Raw genomic sequence first — 18735 nt, 5'->3', positions numbered from 1 at the left:
CAGAGGAGGCCCTTAAGTGGCAGTTAATTGGCCACTTAAGGGCCTTGATTGGCCTGGGGTGGATGGGCCGTTTCTCGCCACCGCTGCCCCACATAAAATAGCAGCAGAGGGGGGAAGATGTTGGGAATGGCACCCCGCCCCCCCCCGCCTCCCACTCAATTTTACAGGCCCCTCCACCACCCCCCCCCCCCCCACCACCAGCCTGCTCGTGAGAGGTGGCCATAAAATTCGGTCTTTGTTCCGGGAAGCAGTCCTTAGAATAAGTAGAACAGTAGGGACAGGAGGGTGTGTCGGCGAATCAGGCAGGTATGTGGATCCAGCAGTGATGGAGCAGCCTCAGCCCTTGACCTGACTTGTTACCTGTGTGGATAAGAACAAGGACTGCAAGGTGGATGAGTAAACCGACTATAGCACCATGGTGCAGGAAGCCATTCAAGTCAGGGGAGTGAAGGGAATGTGATAATGATGGAGACAGTACAGTCATGAGAATAGATACTGTTCTCTGCAGCCACAACTGGGAATTCAACAGGTTGTGTTGCCTGCCCAGTACCAGGGTTAACACATCTCTTGGGTTGGGGAGCAGGATCCCCATTGTCACGGTCCATGTAGAAACCAATGACATAAGCAGAACTAGGAATGATGTTCTGCTGAGAGAGTTTCAGGAGTTAGAGTCTAAATTAAAATGTAGAATGTCAAAAGTAGTAATTTCTGGATTGTTACCTGAGCCACACAAAAATTGGCATCGGGATAAACATAGAAGGCTAAATGAGAGGCTGTAAGAGTGGTGTGGGAGGTAGGGGTTTTGCTGCATGGGACACTGGCACCTGTACTGGGGAAAGGGGGAGCTGTTCCACTGGGATGGTCTCCACTTAAACCAGGCTGGGACCAGTGTCCTGGCAAATTGAATAACTTGGACAGTGCTTTAAACTAATAAAGTGGGGAGTTGGGAGGATTCAGGAAAGGGTAAATTCAAAAGCGGCAAGGGAAGTGTCAAGATTCTAGGACAGAGCAGTGTTTTGGGTAAAAATAAACAGAATGGGTCAGGAAGGGACAGTGAGAACAATAAAGGTAATAGGGTATAAAAACAAGAAATGCTGGAACCACTCAGCAGGTCTGGCAGCATCTGTGAAAAGAGAAGCAGAGTTATTATTTCGGGTCAGTGACCCTTCTTCGGAACTGACAAATATTAGAAAAGTCACAGGTTATAAGCAAGTGAGGTGGGGGTGGGGCAAGAGATAACAAAGGAGGTGTAGATTGGACAAGGCCGCATAGCTGACCAAAAGGTCATGGAGCAAAGGCAAACAATATGTTAATGGTGTGTTGAAAGACAAAGCATTAGTACAGATTAGGTGTTAACGGATTGAATATTGAACATCAGCAAGTGCAAACATGAAAAAAAACAGTGGGTAAGCAAAGTAAACAAACTAAGATGAAATGAAATAAATGCAAAGAAAAATTGTAAAAAATGTAAAAAAGAATGTTAAAAAAAAGGAAGAAAAAATAACTAAAAATGAAAGTAAAATGGGGGGCTGTCATGCTTTGAAATTATTGAACTCAATGTTCAGTCCGGCAGGCTGTAGTGTGCCTAATCGGTAGATGAGATACCATTCCTCGAGCTTGCGTTGATGTTCACTGGAACACTGCAGCAATCCCAGGACAGAGATGTGAGCATGAGAGCAGGGGGGAAGTGTTGAAATGGCCAGCAACCGGAAGCTCAGGGTCCTGCTTGCGGACTGAGCGGAGATGTTCCGCAAAGCGGTCACCCAGTCTGCGCTTGGTCTCCCCAATGTAGAGGAGACCACACTGTGAGCAGCGAATACAGTATACTACATTGAAAGAAGTACAAGTAAATCGCTGCTTCACCTGAAAGGAGTGTTTGGGGCCTGGGATAGTGAGGAGAGAGGAGGTAAATGGGCAGGTATTACACCTCCTGCGATTGCAGGGGAAGGTGCCCTGGGATGGGGATGAGGTGGTGGGGGTAATGGAGGAGTGGACCAGGGTGTCGCGGAGGGAACGATCCCTTCGGAATGCTGACAGGGGAAGGGAGGGGAAGATGGGTTTGGTAGTGGCATCACGTAATAGGGTATTAGTGACTATAGTGACGTCAGAGAAAATTAGAAAAAAAGTCAAGGCTAAAGGCATTATTTCTGAATGTGAAGCATTCATAACAAGTTAGATGATTTAATAGCAGATAGAAATTATTAGGTTTGCTCTAATAATAGCAACTATGGGAGACATGTCGCTGGATTTTAAAGCCTCTCTGATGCCGGGAGCAGTGGAATGAAGATTGCAACGGAGGAGGCCCGCCACCAACCCCGACGCTGGCCTCGTGCTGGCTGCCCCACCGCTTGACAACGGGACCTACATTTAATGAATATGCAGGCCGCAGCGATTCTGCCAGCAGGTTGGTATCTTCATTACAGCGGCTGGCAATGCCGCGCCTTCGAACCCCCATTCGGGAAAATGAGGCACAACACCTGTGGGGAAGGGGGGAGGTGATTATTTTTCTATGCAGGCACGGGGAGTGGCTTAAAACGCTTCAGATTGGTGTGTGTGTGGCGGGGGGGGGGGGGGGGGGGGGTGGTAATGTGAAGGGGTAAAGGACAAAGTTTTTGAACTTTGCGGCACGCTGCGGGGGCTGGGGGGGGTGGTGGTGGTTGCATGGAAGGTCAAATTGCAATGGTAAGTATTCCGGGGGTGGGGGGGGTGGTGAGGGGAAAGGGCAGGAATGATGTGTAATGCCATGAGGGTGGGCGAGGGCATGGAAGACTTATTTTATTCATTTTTTAAAAGTTGAAGGTCACTCACAGTCTCTTGAAAATTTAATGGCCCATTGAGGACAGGAAGCCCTTTAAAAATGGCGCCAGCACCTGTTCATTGGTGCTAGACGCCGTTGTCAGGGACGGCTCGCCCGCCCCCTCCACGCCATCGGGAGTGGGTGGTTGGGTGGCCACCGTCCTGGACTTGGTAATGAGCCGCCGCATTTGGAACTGCGGCATCTTCGCGACATGGGCCCCATGCACGCAGGCCGCAAATTTTTACGCCCGTCGCCTATTTTGGCAGCTGGCTTTTAAAGTGCAACCCCATGGTTGCAGAGTGATTAAGATTAGAAACTAAATATTCCAGAATATTTAACCTTTAGAAGAGATAGGCAACATGGAAAAGGAGGAAGGGTAGCCCTGTTAATGAAGGATGGGATAAAGATAGTAAAGACAGCTCAGGAAATCAAGAAGTACAATCAGTTGGGTGGAGCTAAGAAATAACAAGAGGCAGAAAACACAGGGGGCCTATAAACAACTCCCACCAAACAGTAGTTGCAGTGTAGAGCAGAGTATTAATCAGGAAATTAGAGGCGAATGTAGTAAGGGTAATACAGTAATCATGGGACTTTAATCTTCATATAGACTGGGCAAACCAACTTTGCTGTAACTGTGTGGAGAATGAGTTCATGGAATGTATACGGTATAGTTTTCTAGATCAGTATGTCAAGAAACCAACTAGGGAACAGGTTATTTTGGATGTAGTATTATATGATGAGAAAGGATTAATTAATAATCTTGTAGTAAAAGGGCCTCTAGGGAAGAGTGACAGTGGCGCAGTGGTTAGCACCGCAGCCTCACAGCTCCAGCGACCCGGGTTCAATTCTGGGTCCTGCCTGTGTGGAGTTTGCATGTTCTCCCTGTGTCTGCGTGGGTTTCCTCCGGGTGCTCCGGTTTCCTCCCACAGCCAAACGACTTGCAGGTTGGTAGGTAAATTGGCCATTATAAATTGCCCCTAGTATAGGTAGGTGGTAGGGGAATATAGGGACAGGTGGGGATGTGGTAGGAATATGGGATTAGTATAAATGGGTGGTTGATGGTCGGCACAGACTCGGTGGGCCGAAGGGCCTGTTTCAGTGCTGTATCTCTAAACTAAACTAAATAATATGATAGAATTTAATATTGAGCTTGGAAGTGATATAGGTAAATCTGAAACTGGGGTCTTAAATCTATGAGGGGCGAGTTGGCTAAGGTAGATTGGGAAACTACATTAAATGATATGATAGATAAGCAATGGCTAGCATTTAAAGAATTAATACAAAATTTTGGTAGTGCAGAACTTGAGTATAGAACTTGACAATAGAGACATTATATCGAAGCTTTTCATCAGAACAATCCTCAAGAATACCAATGTAAGGGAAAACAACAAATTTACACTGTGTGAGAAGAGTGCTGATTGGTTGGCAAGTGAACTCTGATTGGTCGAGGCGCATCTACATGAAGAGGAAGAGATTAGTGAAAGTATACGTGGGCTCATTAGATGCAAATACAGCTGAAATTATAATGGGGAATAAGGAAATGGCAGAGGCATTAAACTAATATTTTGTTTTCACAGAAGAAAACACAAAAAATATTCAGGAATTAATGGGGAACTAATGTCTAGTGAGAATGAGGAACTTAAAGCAATTAATATTAGTAAAGAAAAAGTACAAGAGAAATTAATGGGACTAAGTGGCAACAGATCCCATGGACCTGACGACCTGCATCTTGGGGTTTTAAAGGAGGTAGCTGCAGAGACAGTGGATGCATTGGGTGTGATCTTCCAGAATTCCTTAGATTCTAGAATAGTTCCCAAGGATTGGAAGGTAGCAAACATAACACCACTTCTTAATCAATGAGGAAGAGCAAAAAGGGGGAACTATAGGCCAGTTAGCCTAACATCAGTAGTAGGCAGAATGCTAGGATTTATTATTAGGGATGTGGTAACAGGGCACTTAGAAAATCACAAAATGACTAAGCAGAGGCAACACATATTTATGAAACGGAAATAGTGTTTGACAAATCTGTTAAAAGTTTTTTGAGGATGTAATTAGAAAGATGGATAATGGGGAAACCAATGGATGTAGTGTATTTGGATTGTCTGCTCATTGACCACCCCCCCCCCCCCCCACCACCACACTCCTCACACACACACTGCTCACACTGACACTCCTCACACACACACTGCTCACACTCACACTGCTCACACTCACACTCTTCACACACACACTGCTCACACTGCTCACACACACTGCTCACACACACACTGCTCACACTCCTCACACACACACTACTCACACACACTGCTCACACTCACACTGCTCACACACACACTGCTCACACTCCACACACACACACTGCTCACACTCACACTCCTCGCACACACACTGCTCACACTCACACTGCTCACACACAGACTGCTCACACTCACACTGCTCACACACACACTGCTCACACACACTGCTCACACACACTGCTCACACACGCACATTGCTCAACCCCACACTCCTCACACTGCTCACACACACACTGCTCACACTTGTCACACTCACACTGCTCACACTCACACTGCTCACACACACACTGCCAACACTCACACTGCTCGCACTCACACTGCTCGCACTCACACTCCTCGCACACACATTGCTCACTCACACTCCTCACACACACACTGCTCACACTCACACTGCTCACACTCCTCACACACACTGCTCACACACACACTGCTCACACTGACACTCCTCACACACACACTGCTCACACTCACACTCCTCACACACACACTGCTCACACTCCTCACACACACACTGCTCACACTCACACTGCTCACACACACACTGCTTACACTCGCCCTGCTCACACTCACACTCCTCACACACACACTGCTCACACTCACCCTGCTCACACTCCTCACACTCACTGCTCACACTCCTCACGCTGACACTGCTCACACTCACACTCCCCACACACACTGCTCACACTCCTCACACACACACTGCTCACACTCCTCACACACACATTGCTCACACTCACACTCCTCACACACACACTGCTCACACACACACTGCTCACACTCACACTGCTCACACTCACACTGCTCACACTCACACTCCTCACACACACTGCTCACACACACACGACTCACACACACACTACTCACACACACTGCTCACACTCCACACACACACTGCTCACACACACACTGCTCACACTCCACACACACACACTGCTCACACTCACACTCCTCGCACACACACTGCTCACACTCACACTGCTCACACACAGACTGCTCACACTCACACTGCTCACACACACACTGCTCACACACACTGCTCACACACGCACATTGCTCAACCCCACACTCCTCACACTGCTCACACACACACTGCTCACACTTGTCACACTCACACTGCTCACACTCACACTGCTCACACACACACTGCCAACACTCACACTGCTCGCACTCACACTGCTCGCACTCACACTCCTCGCACACACATTGCTCACACTCACACTCCTCACACACACACTGCTCACACACACACTGCTCACACTCACACTGCTCACACTCCTCACACACACTGCTCACACACACACTGCTCACACTGACACTCCTCACACACACACTGCTCACACTCACACTCCTCACACACACACTGCTCACACTCACACTGCTCACACACACACTGCTTACACTCACCCTGCTCACACTCACACTCCTCACACACACACTGCTCACACTCACCCTGCTCACACTCACTGCTCACACTCCTCACGCTGACACTGCTCACACTCACACTCCCCACACACACTGCTCACACTCCTCACACACACACTGCTCACACTCCTCACACACACATTGCTCACACTCACACTCCTCACACACACACTGCTCACACACACACTGCTCACACTCACACTGCTCACACTCACACTCCTCACACACACTGCTCACACACACACGACTCACACACACTGCTCACACTGACACTCCTCACACACACTGCTCACACTCACACTCCTCACACACACACTGCTCACACTCCTCACACACACTGCTCACACTCACACTCCTCACACACACACTGCTCACACTCCTCACACACACACTGCTCACACTCACCCTGCTCACACTCCTCACACTCACACTCCTCACACACACACTGCTCACACTCCTCACGCTGACACTGCTCACACTCACACTCCCCACACACACTGCTCACACTCCTCACACACACACTGCTCACACTCACTCCTCACACACACTGCTCACACACACTGCTCACACTGCTCACACTCACACTGCTCACACTCACACTCCTCACACACACTGCTCACACTCACACTGCTCAACCCCACACTCCTCACACTCACACTGCTCACACACACACTGCTCACACATGCACACTGCTCAACCCCACACTCCTCACACACACACTGCTCACACTCCTCACACACACACTGCTCACACTCCTCACACACACTGCTCACACTCACACTGCTCAACCCCACACTCCTCGCACTCACACTGCTCACACACACACTGCTCACACATGCACACTGCTCAACCCCACACTCCTCACACACACACTGCTCACACTCCTCACATACACACTGCTCACACTCCTCACACACACTGCTCACACTCACACTGCTCAACCCCACACTCCTCACACACACACTGCTCACATTCACATTCCTCACAAACACACTGCTCACGCTGCTCAAATATACACACTGCTCAGACTCACACTCCTCGCTCACACTCACATTCCTCACACACATATACTCCTCTCTCTCAACTCCTCACCTACTGCTCAATCCCACACTGCTCACACACACGCAGAAACTGAACACAATGTGGATCTGTCCACTGAATGCACTTTGTTGCTGATGCTGATTTATTGATGGATTTTTTTCAATAATGGCACGCAAGCATGAATCTGCTTCTCTGCAGTGTTAATTGATATTGTTGAGAATAATAAGCAAAGATTTTCATTCATAATTTTCATCATGGAATTCAGTCTTGTTAACCCAGACTTACTCTTCAATACATTTACTAATACATTAATTCCAACAAAAGGAAGGCAGCTGAGTGAACCACTGGTGGAAAGGGAACTGGTGAGGAAAGCTGGTCACTGCCAGACAGTAACCTACCATATCATTCATGGCAACAAGAGTCATCCTCCTAATAAGGCACTGCTGTAAGCAAAGGTAGGCTGTGGCACTGGGCCTGAGCTCGGAGCTGGAGCTCGGCGTTTTGTTCTCCAAGCTCAGAGCCGGGTAAACTATACAGCTGTATATATAAATACTCAGAATAAATCAGTCCAGAGTGTAAAAGAGAATTTCATTTCTATTCACCGGGCAGTGCTTTTCAGAATTTTACTATAGATACATCTACAATTATATAACGTTTGGTCAGAAGGCTCGCTTCATTCCTCCTGATAGTTGTTGAAGATCCCAGCTTCCCAGCGCTGTGCCATTGCACTCATTCGTCGAGTTACTCTGGTAGATTCCAGCACCTAAAGCAAAGAAGCCAAGATTCAGAAAAGCAGAATATAGAACTGGAATTTAGCACCCACTCCGCCCAGTCAATATTAAACAGACAACCCCAGGATTTGGATGGGGTACAGTGTGTGAGGGTGGGGGAGTTGGATGGGGTACAGTGTGTGTGTTGGTGGCGATTGGATGGGGTACAGTGTGTGAGGGTGGGGGAGTTGGATGGGGTACAGTGTGTGTGTGAGGGTGGGGGAGTTGGATGGGGTACAGTGTGTGAGGGTGGCGATTGGATGGGGTACAGTGTGTGAGGGTGGGGGAGTTGGATGGGGTACAGTGTGTGTGTGAGGGTGGGGGAGTTGGATGGGGTACAGTGTGTGAGGGTGGCGATTGGATGGGGTACAGTGTGTGAGGGTGGGGGAGTTGGATGGGGTACAGAGTGTGAAGGTGGGGGAGTTGGATGGGGTACAGTGTGTGAGGGTGGCGATTGGATGGGGTACAGTGTGTGAGGGTGGGGGAGTTGGATGGGGTACAGAGTGTGAAGGTGGGGGAGTTGGATGGGGTACAGTGTGTGAGGGTGGCGATTGGATGGGGTACAGTGTGTGAGGGTGGGGGAGTTGGATGGGGTACAGTGTGTGAGGGTGGCGATTGGATGGGGTACAGTGTGTGAGGGTGGGGGAGTTGGATTGGGTACAGAGTGTGAAGGTGGGGGAGTTGGATGGGGTACAGAGTGTGAGGGTGGCGATTGGATGGGGTACAGTGTGTGAGGGTGGGGGAGTTGGATGGGGTACAGAGTGTGAAGGTGGGGGAGTTGGATGGGGTACAGAGTGTGAGGGTGGGGGAGTTGGATGGGGTACAGTGTGTGAAGGTGGCGATTGGATGGGGTACAGTGTGTGAGGGTGGTGATTGGATGGGGTACAGAGTGTGAGGGTGGCGATTGGATGGGGTACAGAGTGTGAGGGTGGCGATTGGATGGGGTACAGTGTGTGAGGGTGGGGGAGTTGGATGGGGTACAGTGTGTGAAGGTGGGGGAGTTGGATGGGGTACAGAGTGTGAGGGTGGCGATTGGATGGGGTACAGTGTGTGAGGGTGGGGGAGTTGGATGGGGTACAGAGTGTGAGGGTGGGGGAGTTGGATGGGGTACAGAGTGTGAGGGTGGCGATTGGATGGGGTACAGTGTGTGAGGGTGGGGGAGTTGGATGGGGTACAGAGTGTGAAGGTGGGGGAGTTGGATGGGGTACAGAGTGTGAGGGTGGGGGAGTTGGATGGGGAACAGTGTGTGAAGGTGGGGGAGTTGGATGGGGTACAGGGTGTGAGGGTGGCGATTGGATGGGGTACAGTGTGTGAGGGTGGCGATTGGATGGGGTACAGAGTGTGAGGGTGGCGATTGGATGGGGTACAGTGTGTGTGTGAGGGTGGGGGAGTTGGATGGGGTACAGTGTGTGAAGGTGGGGGAGTTGGATGGGTTACAGAGTGTGTGTGAGGGTGGGGGAGTTGGATGGGGTACAGAGTGTGAGGGTGGCGATTGGATGGGGTACAGAGTGTGAGGGTGGCGATTGGATGGGGTACAGTGTGTGAGGGTGGCGATTGGATGGGGTACAGAGTGTGAGGGTGGCGACTGGATGGGGTACAGTGTGTGAGGGTGGCGATTGGATGGGGTACAGAGTGTGAGGGTGGCGATTGGATGGGGTACAGAGTGTGAGGGTGGTGATTGGATGGGGTACAGAGTGTGAGGGTGGCGATTGGATGGGGTGCAGTGTGTGAGGGTGGCGATTGGATGGGGTACAGAGTGTGAGGGTGGTGATTGGATGGGGTACAGAGTGTGAGGGTGGTGATTGGATGGGGTACAGAGTGTGAGGGTGGCGATTGGATGGGGTACAGTGTGTGAGGGTGGCGATTGGATGGGGTACAGAGTGTGAGGGTGGTGATTGGATGGGGTACAGAGTGTGAGGGTGGTGATTGGATGGGGTACAGTGTGTGAGGGTGGCGATTGGATGGGGTACAGAGTGTGAGGGTGGCGATTGGATGGGGTACAGTGTGTGAGGGTGGTGATTGGATGGGGTACAGAGTGTGAGGGTGGCGATTGGATGGGGTACAGTGTGTGAGGGTGGCGATTGGATGGGGTACAGAGTGTGAGGGTGATGATTGGATGGGGTACAGAGTGTGAGGGTGGCGATTGGATGGGGTACAGTGTGTGAGGGTGGCGATTGGATGGGGTACAGTGTGTGAGGGTGGCGATTGGATGGGGTACAGAGTGTGAGGGTGGTGATTGGATGGGGTACAGAGTGTGAGGGTGGTGATTGGATGGGGTACAGTGTGTGAGGGTGGTGATTGGATGGGGTACAGAGTGTGAGGGTGGTGATTGGATGGGGTACAGGGTGTGAGGGTGGCGATTGGATGGGGTACAGAGTGTGAGGGTGGCGATTGGATGGGGTACAGAGTGTGAGGGTGGTGATTGGATGGGGTACAGAGTGTGAGGGTGGTGATTGGATGGGGTACAGAGTGTGAGGGTGGCGATTGGATGGGGTACAGAGTGTGAGGGTGGCGATTGGATGGGGTACAGAGTGTGAGGGTGGCGATTGGATGGGGTACAGTGTGTGAGGGTGGCGATTGGATGGGGTACAGAGTGTGAGGGTGGTGATTGGATGGGGTACAGAGTGTGAGGGTGGCGATTGGATGGGGTACAGAGTGTGAGGGTGGCGATTGGATGGGGTACAGAGTGTGAGGGTGGCGATTGGATGGGGTACAGAGTGTGAGGGTGGCGATTGGATGGGGTACAGTGTGTGAGGGTGGCGATTGGATGGGGTACAGAGTGTGAGGGTGGTGATTGGATGGGGTACAGAGTGTGAGGGTGGTGATTGGATGGGGTACAGAGTGTGAGGGTGGTGATTGGATGGGGTACTGTATTTCTGGACAGTGCCTTGTTACTATTCGGCAAATTCTCATATGACTAGTTCAAATATACATGAAATCATACCTGAGTTATAAATTGTTGAAAGTTAAGCAGCGTGATCAATTTAATGTGAGGATTATAAACCTTTCAGGAGATTAGGTCCAGAATCCTGCTAGAATTATCCCTCAATTGTTTTTCTTTGACAGTTTACATCCAATTAGAGTTTTTGTATCCTGACGCTGCTTTGTCCCGTACATGAAGGAATATCACAGCTGTAGTTACAACACCTGGATTTCATTGTTACACTGGAGGTTCTTCTTTTTATGAGCTATTATCCAGAGTTTACTGCAAGCCTATTACTAAATCAATCCTAACCCTTCTGTTGTTAGAGGTGTTAAAGCTCTCCTGAAATAGAGTTTGACTCCTGGACACTGTTGGAAGCCTCCAGCAGCAAATATAAAGAGCGAGTGTTGGTGTCAGCCTGGCTAGACCACCCATTGTGGGACCTAGCTCCAGGAAGGATAACTGATTAAAAATCTCCCCAGGCAGAAAAGTGCTTTTGGGAAAGACAAACAGACTGGCACAGTTGCATCTGTAACAACCACACGTGTGAATAATCCCTAAAACAATTGTCAGGGTTGAGATGGAGAATCCAGAACAGACACAGTTCTTCCTTATAATAATAAAAGTTCATCGACCTGTAATTTTAACTCTGTTTCTCTCCCCATAGACACTGACTTGCTGAACGTTTACAGAATTTTCTCTTTTTATTGTTACAAGATCACTTCTATTTTTTTGTAAAATATGTTTTCAAGGAATTGTAGTTGAATTATGGACGTTGATTCATCTGCAAGCTTGAAGAAATGCTGAACGTTGTGTTTTTAAAAGAGGTCACCAGAAGGTTTCCTGGACCTGACTTGTAAACAGGCCCTTACTGGAAGGCACTTGTTTTCAGATAAAATACCCGCAGGGAGCTTGTTGTTTTGACTTGGAGAAGATGTTTACAGAGAAGTGACAAGTCAATATTTATAGGGGTCAGAGGCTTGATTCTTGTGACATTGGTTAGGTTTCGCTTTGGACAGTGAGTTGGAGTGTAAACTGATTGCAAGACAGTTGGTTTTTGCCTGTCAAGGAAACCCAACTCATCTCTCTCTCTCCCTTTGAAAGAAACCCTACGTGTCCAGTGTGTCAGTCTCCTCTTTCCTCCTATATTTGAAGAAACCCTGCGTATTGAACGTGTGGGAACCGAAACCCCTGTTGCTGCATATCTGCTGTAAGGCCTGTCTGAAACCTCTGTAGTTGCATTTCTTGGAAAGCCTACCCAAACTGATCTTCATCATCACCTGGAAAGAACTGTTCTAGGAAGATCCCGGTGACAGCTGTCTATACACATTTGGGACCCCAAACCGAAACAAAGGACATCTTTCCATATCTTCTCTTTTTTTCTTCAAGAATAAGCAAGTGTTCAGCCTAAATGTTTTTTTTGTCTTTTTTTTGTAACAGAGCTCTAAAACAAAAATCCCTTTTATTTTTCCAGTTAACCGGTATATGTGTGTATGTATGTGTGAGGGGCTAAGGTTCAAAAGGAGTTTTTATATTTCAGTCTGTGTGTTTATGATTTACTTCATTATTGGTTAAGTCTTGTTTTATAATAAACTGATAATTTTGTTGTTTATTAAAGAAGCCTGGTTGGTGTGTTTTATTCTAGGAAAAATAGAGTATATGATTGACCATATCAGTAAGTGGGAAAATTTAAATATGTTGTGACCTGTGGAGAAGTGGGACTAGAATAAACAGTGCCCTCCTCCTGCCTTGGTCGTAACATTATTTCAGATTTCCAGCAACTGCAGTCTTTTGCTATTCGCCCAGTTAGATCTGGCATATCAGAAACCAGAACAAGTGATGGAATACTCTCCACTTGCCTGGATGGGTGCAGCTCCAACAACACTCAAGAAGCTCAACACCATCCAGGACAAAGCAGCCAGCTTGATTGGCACCCCATCCACCACCTTCAACATTTACTCTCTTCACCACTGACGCACAGTGGAAGCAGTGTGTACCATCTACAAGATGCACGGCAGCAACGCACGATAGCTCCTCAAGCAGCACCTTCCAAACCCATGACCACTACCATCTAGAAGAACAAAGGGTAGGAGGTGTGGCACAGTGGTTAGCACTGCAGCCTCACAGCTCCAGTGACCCGGGTTCAGTTCTGGGTACTGCCTGTGTGGAGTTTGCAAGTTCTCCCTGTGACCGTGTGGGTTTCTGCCGGGTGCTCTGGTTTCCTCCCACAGCCAAAGACTTGCAGGTTGATAGGTAAATTGGCTATTGTAAATTGCCCCTAGTGTAGGTAGGTGGTAGGAGAATGGTGGGGATGTGGTAGGGAATATGGGATTAATGTAGGATTAGTATAAATGGGTGGCTGTTGGTCAGCACAGACTCAGTGGGCTGAAGGGCCTGTTTCAGTGCTGTATCTCTAAATTAAAAAAAAATAAAAGGTGCATGGGAACACCATCACCTGCAAGTTCCCCTCCAAACCACACACCATCCTGACTTGGAACTATATCACTATTCCTTCACTGTCGCTGTGTCAAAATCCTGGAACTCCCTCCCTCCCTTGCTTTCGGTGTACCTACACCACATGGACTGCAGCGGTTCAAGAAGGCAGCTTACCATCACCTTCTCAAGGGCAACCAGCAATGGACATTAAATGCCGACCTTGCCAGCGACGCCCATAACCCAAGGAGGTAGTAAAACAATCAGAACAATTGTCATTGGAAGTGGGTTAGTACAAGAAGCAATATTAGTGGCGCAGACAGTTGCTGCTTAAAGGCAAGCTCACTCCCCTCCTCAAAGCCATCACAAGGCAGCAGCCAAGCAGTTAGTAATACTGAATTATATATTGAGCTCGGTTTATGGTATGCAGTAGGCTGGAAGATTGGCACAGACAAAAGGTAATTACCTCAATATTGACGTCATCAGAAGCCTCGATACCCGCATACTGAAGTTTGAAAAAAATTGTATCAGGAATTTGAGAATGTGTCAATTCCATAAACAATAATTAAACCAAAGAATAACTCCTGCTGCCTGACTTCAGTTTCTCAATTCTTACACTTTTCTAATATTTATTTATCCTATAATTATCCCCAAGCCTGTCGACACTCTGTTATCAGCTGTCTCAGTGAGCTCATCACACAGTCACTATTTCTGCTGCACTGTTTACTCACAGCACCATACAATCTGGCAATTATTACAAGAGTATCAGGCAATGCTGGTAGCTACAGCACAGCACATCAGTTGGGCTTTACACTTGAAAATAGCTGCACTACGTTATACTTCAGGCCCATTGTATTTTTGAGAGGGAGAAAGAGCAAAAAAGAGAAAGATAGAAAAAGAGAAGGAAAAGGGAGAGAAAGAAAGCAAGAGTGGGAGGGGATAAAAACAAGAAATGCTGGAACCACTCAGCAGGTCTGGCAGCATCTGTGAAAAGAGAAGCAGAGTTAACGTTTCGGGTCAGTGACCCTTCTTTGGAACTCAGTTCTACAGATGTCAAATACCCTCTGATTCCTAACTGAAGTCTGATTCTTCACAAATGAGGCTGGCAGCTTATTCATGTGAAACATTATAGTCGAGCCCAATATCCTCATACGTTTCCCCGATCAGGAGCTGGAATCTTGGCTGAAGAACACAAGCCAATGTGGACCCCTCCAAAACTGATAACAGTGATATTTTCAATGAAAATAGGGAATGACAGACATATTGAAGAATTATATTACATCAGTATTTACAGTTGAGGAAGAGGTCAGCATGCTGGAAATCCCGAGGAAACAAATACTGAATATGGGACAGGGGCTCAACAAAACTACCTTAAACAAAATAACAGTAATGAAGAAAATATTGGCACAAAGTGACAAATCCCAGGTCTAGTTGGTTCCCATCTCAGGGGTTTAAAGGAAGTCGGTGAGAATATTGTAGATGCCCTAACTATAATCTCCCAAAGTTCTCTCGATTCGGGAACTGTTTCTTCAGATTGGAAAGTTGCACATGTCACTCCACTATTTAAGAAAGGTGAGAAAGGGAAACCAGGGAATTATAGACCAGATAGCCTAACATCTGTTGTCAAGAAATTACTAGGGTCTATAATTTAAGGTGACTGAACACCTTAAAAAATTTCAGCTGATCAGAGAGAAGCAGTGTGGATTTATAATGGGTAGGTCGTACCCGATGAACCTGATCATATTTTTTGAAGAGGTGACTAAAGTAGTGGACAGGGGAATGTCAGTGGATGTTATTTATATGGACTCCTGGAAGACATCTGATAAAGTCCTGATAAGAGACTGTTAGGTAAATTTGAAGCTCATGGAATTAAAGGCAAATTATTGTTCAGGTTAGGAAATTGGCTGAGTGGCAGGAGACATAGAGCAGGGTGAATGGGCAGGTACTCTACCTGACATGATGTAGCTAGTGGTGTCCCTCAACGATCTGTGTTGGGTCCTCAACTATTCATCATATTTATTAACAATTCAGATAAGGGGATAGAAAGCCACAAACCCAAATTTGCCAATGATACAATGATAAGTATCAATTGTAAGCAGTGCAGGGAAGCATAAAATTACAAAGAGAAATTGATAGATTATGTGAATTGGCAAAACTGTGGCAAATGGATTTCAACATTGGAACACAGGACTTAGGAGATGGAGTAGGTCATTCGGCCCTTCGAGCCTGCACCGCCATTCAATACGATCATAGCTGATTGTCCAAACTCAGTATCCTGTTCCCACTTTCTCCCCTTGATTCCTTTAGCCCTAAGAACTATATCTAACTCTGTCTTGAATATATTTAATGATTTGGCCTCAACTGCTTTCTCTGGTAGAGAATTCCACAGGTTCACCACTCTTTGGGTAAAGAAATCCCTCCTCATCTCAGTCCTAAATGGCTAAATCCCCATCCTTAGATTGTGACCCCTCGTCCTGGACTCCCCAGCCATCGGGAACATCCTTCCTGCATCTAGTCTGTCCAGTCCTGTTAGAATTTTGTAGGTTTCTATGAGATCCCATCTCATTCTTCTAAACTCTAGCAAATACAAGCTTAATTGACCCAATCTCTCTTCATATGTCAGTCCTGCCATCCCAGGAATCAGTCTGGTAAACCTTCGCTGCACTCCCCCCATAGCAAGAACATCCTTCCTCAGATAAGGAGACCAAAACTGCACACAATACTCCAGATGTGGTCTCACAAAGGCCTGTATAATTGCAGCAAGACATCCTTGCTCCTGTACTCGAATCCTCTCGCTATGAAGGCCAACATACCATTTGCCTTCTTAACTGCCTGCTGCACCTGCATGCTTACTTTCAGTGACTGGTGCACAAGGACACCCAGGTCTCGCTGCACCTCCCCCTTTCCCAATCTATCACCGTTCTGATAATAATCTGCCTTTCTGTTTTTGACTGTTCTGATTGTGATCTCAACTCCACATTCCTGTCTGCCCCCATAACCCTCGACTCCCTTGTCTATCAGAAATCTATCTAACTCAGCCTTGAATAAATTCAATGACCCAGCCTCCACTGCTTTCTGTGGAAGAGAATTCCACAGACTAACGACTCTTTGAGAAAAAAAAATTCTCCTCATCTCTAAATTAAAAGGGAGACCACATTCTTAAACCGTGTCCCCTATTCTTGTCTTCCCCACAATGTAAGGTCATCGACTTTGGACTTTGTTATGGCCAGATGAGGATGGGGGTCTCAGGCTCCCTTCTTGCCCCTTCCTCTTATTTGACCACAACAGGGTTTATTTCTTTTAAACAGTGGTTAGATTTTCTTGAGTTTAAACAAGAAAGAGGTAAGTTTATTATACTGAACACTCTAACCCAATTTTAAAATACGAAAAATATGCTACACATTCACACACACATTGACACGAGAATCACACACACACAAGCACATTACAGGAGGGAAAACAGATTTGGTTGTTGGATTAAAGTCCAGAATAAATGGAACTTAAATACTGTCAGTAAATCCAGTAGCCCTCGGCTGAAGCTGTATTCTTGAAGTCCTCGCCGGTCAATGTGTATTTTGGCTGACTTGCTTTGTTTAGGGCTTTCCTGGAGGCAGAAGCTGCAGTTGGCTCTCTTCCCCTGGTTGCTGGCTGTAGTGGCATGTAGGCTTGGAGAGTCCCCCAGTCACAGGCGGTTTTCACTTGATGTTTTCTGGGGAGAGAGAGAGAGAGAGACAAGGGAACAGCAGCCTTCTCAGCTACTGTCCACTCAGTTACTGCTTGTCTGAGTAACAAAACTTGTTTCTTCAGAGATGAACAGGTGGTCACATGGTTCTTCTCAATTCCCTTTGTTTCTAATGAGGTTTTTCTGGAATCTTCTAATGAAATTCAAGGTTCTACATGCCCTAGGGTGTCCATTCACACTTGGAGGGGGTTGGCTGTTTCAAAGTCAATGGGTGGGGATGGCCTTGACTGCCATGCCCATGAAGCCATTCTAGGTAATTCAATCACTTAAAGCAAGCCATTATCCTGGCGGGGCTTCTTGTTACACTTTTTGTCTCCCGTCTCAACTCCTGGTATTTCAGATGTAAATAGCAGTGGCCATCTTGGCTGCTAGATTTTTAAAAGTTACTTGTCAGGTTTTTTCCATTAAAAGTCCAAGATAAGTTTTCAACTGATGAAATGAATATGTCCCATTTGGCATATAGGGTTTTCCTGACAAATCCATACCATGCAGAAAGAAATGTGATGATGGGAGCATTTCATTAAAACAGTGGAAAAGAAAAAGAGGAAAACACACATTCATTCTCATTCACTCCCCAAAGTCACTCATTGTTAGAATTGTTGCAGCTGTTTTTTCTGTGTAACAGCAGGAGTTGATTTTATTTTTTGGCGTTTTGTCTGGAATGGTCACGTGTTTTCAAATGGGGTTAGGGTTTCTCTGTATCAATTTGTAATACCCTGGGGATGTACATCTCAATAAACATGTGGTCATTGGTGAAGCTTGGGGTCTGCAAATATCCATTGTTGTTTAAGGCAAGCTCTCCTGCATTTACAAGCTTTAAACTCTCAACTGCTGTTTTTGCAACACATGACTTTAACCATTCAGGTTCCAGCACCTTGATCATTTTTCTCCCTATAGTGGGGGTGGGTAATAAATTGGTTTTAAGCCCTTGTGAGGTGTCTGAAATTTCCTCTGGGCCCTTGTTCTTGCTGGAGTCTGAACAAATTGTTGGGTTTAATTAACTTTGGGCATGGGCCCTGCTCATTGGGTACTTCAGCGGGTAGATCCACCCTGACCTCACTTTTAGTTTTCTGGTGAGTCATACAAGTGCTGTTTACTTTTGGGCATTGTTGTTTCCCTTTTCCCTTTACTGTGGGGAGGGTCTCTTTGCTAATCTGCCGCATGTCCTCTGGGACATTCCTGTTCACAGTTGTCTGTCCAGCTTTTACTGCACTCCTCTGCAGCACTTCGACGAGGTAAGGCATCACCCTCACTGTTGATTCGCCTTTTTGGGAGCTTTCCTTGTGCCAGCAGGTTTCTGTAAATGCTGT

General features: G+C 47.2%; 1 protein-coding gene across 3 annotated transcripts in view; it reads right to left on the bottom strand.

The window, feature by feature from the left end:
* Window positions 1–7681: 7681 nt before the first annotated feature.
* Window positions 7682–18735, bottom strand: part of LOC137351815 (A-kinase anchor protein 2-like) — a 199749-nt gene continuing 188695 nt past the window's right edge. For 2 of the 3 annotated variants that reach the window (XM_068016678.1, XM_068016677.1), the window contains exons 4-5: window positions 14150–14188; window positions 7682–8320 (exon numbers count right to left, since the gene is read on the bottom strand). In XM_068016678.1, coding sequence (XP_067872779.1) covers window positions 8231–8320; window positions 14150–14188 — 129 coding nt within the window. In that variant the 3' untranslated portion in view covers window positions 7682–8230. The remainder of the gene's footprint in view (window positions 8321–14149; window positions 14189–18735) is intronic. The other variant, XM_068016679.1, reaches the window with a different exon arrangement.

This window comes from Heterodontus francisci, chromosome 36, assembly GCF_036365525.1.
Source record: "Heterodontus francisci isolate sHetFra1 chromosome 36, sHetFra1.hap1, whole genome shotgun sequence".
Taxonomy (NCBI): Eukaryota; Metazoa; Chordata; class Chondrichthyes; order Heterodontiformes; family Heterodontidae; genus Heterodontus; species Heterodontus francisci.
This window is presented reverse-complemented; position numbering and strand designations above follow the sequence as displayed.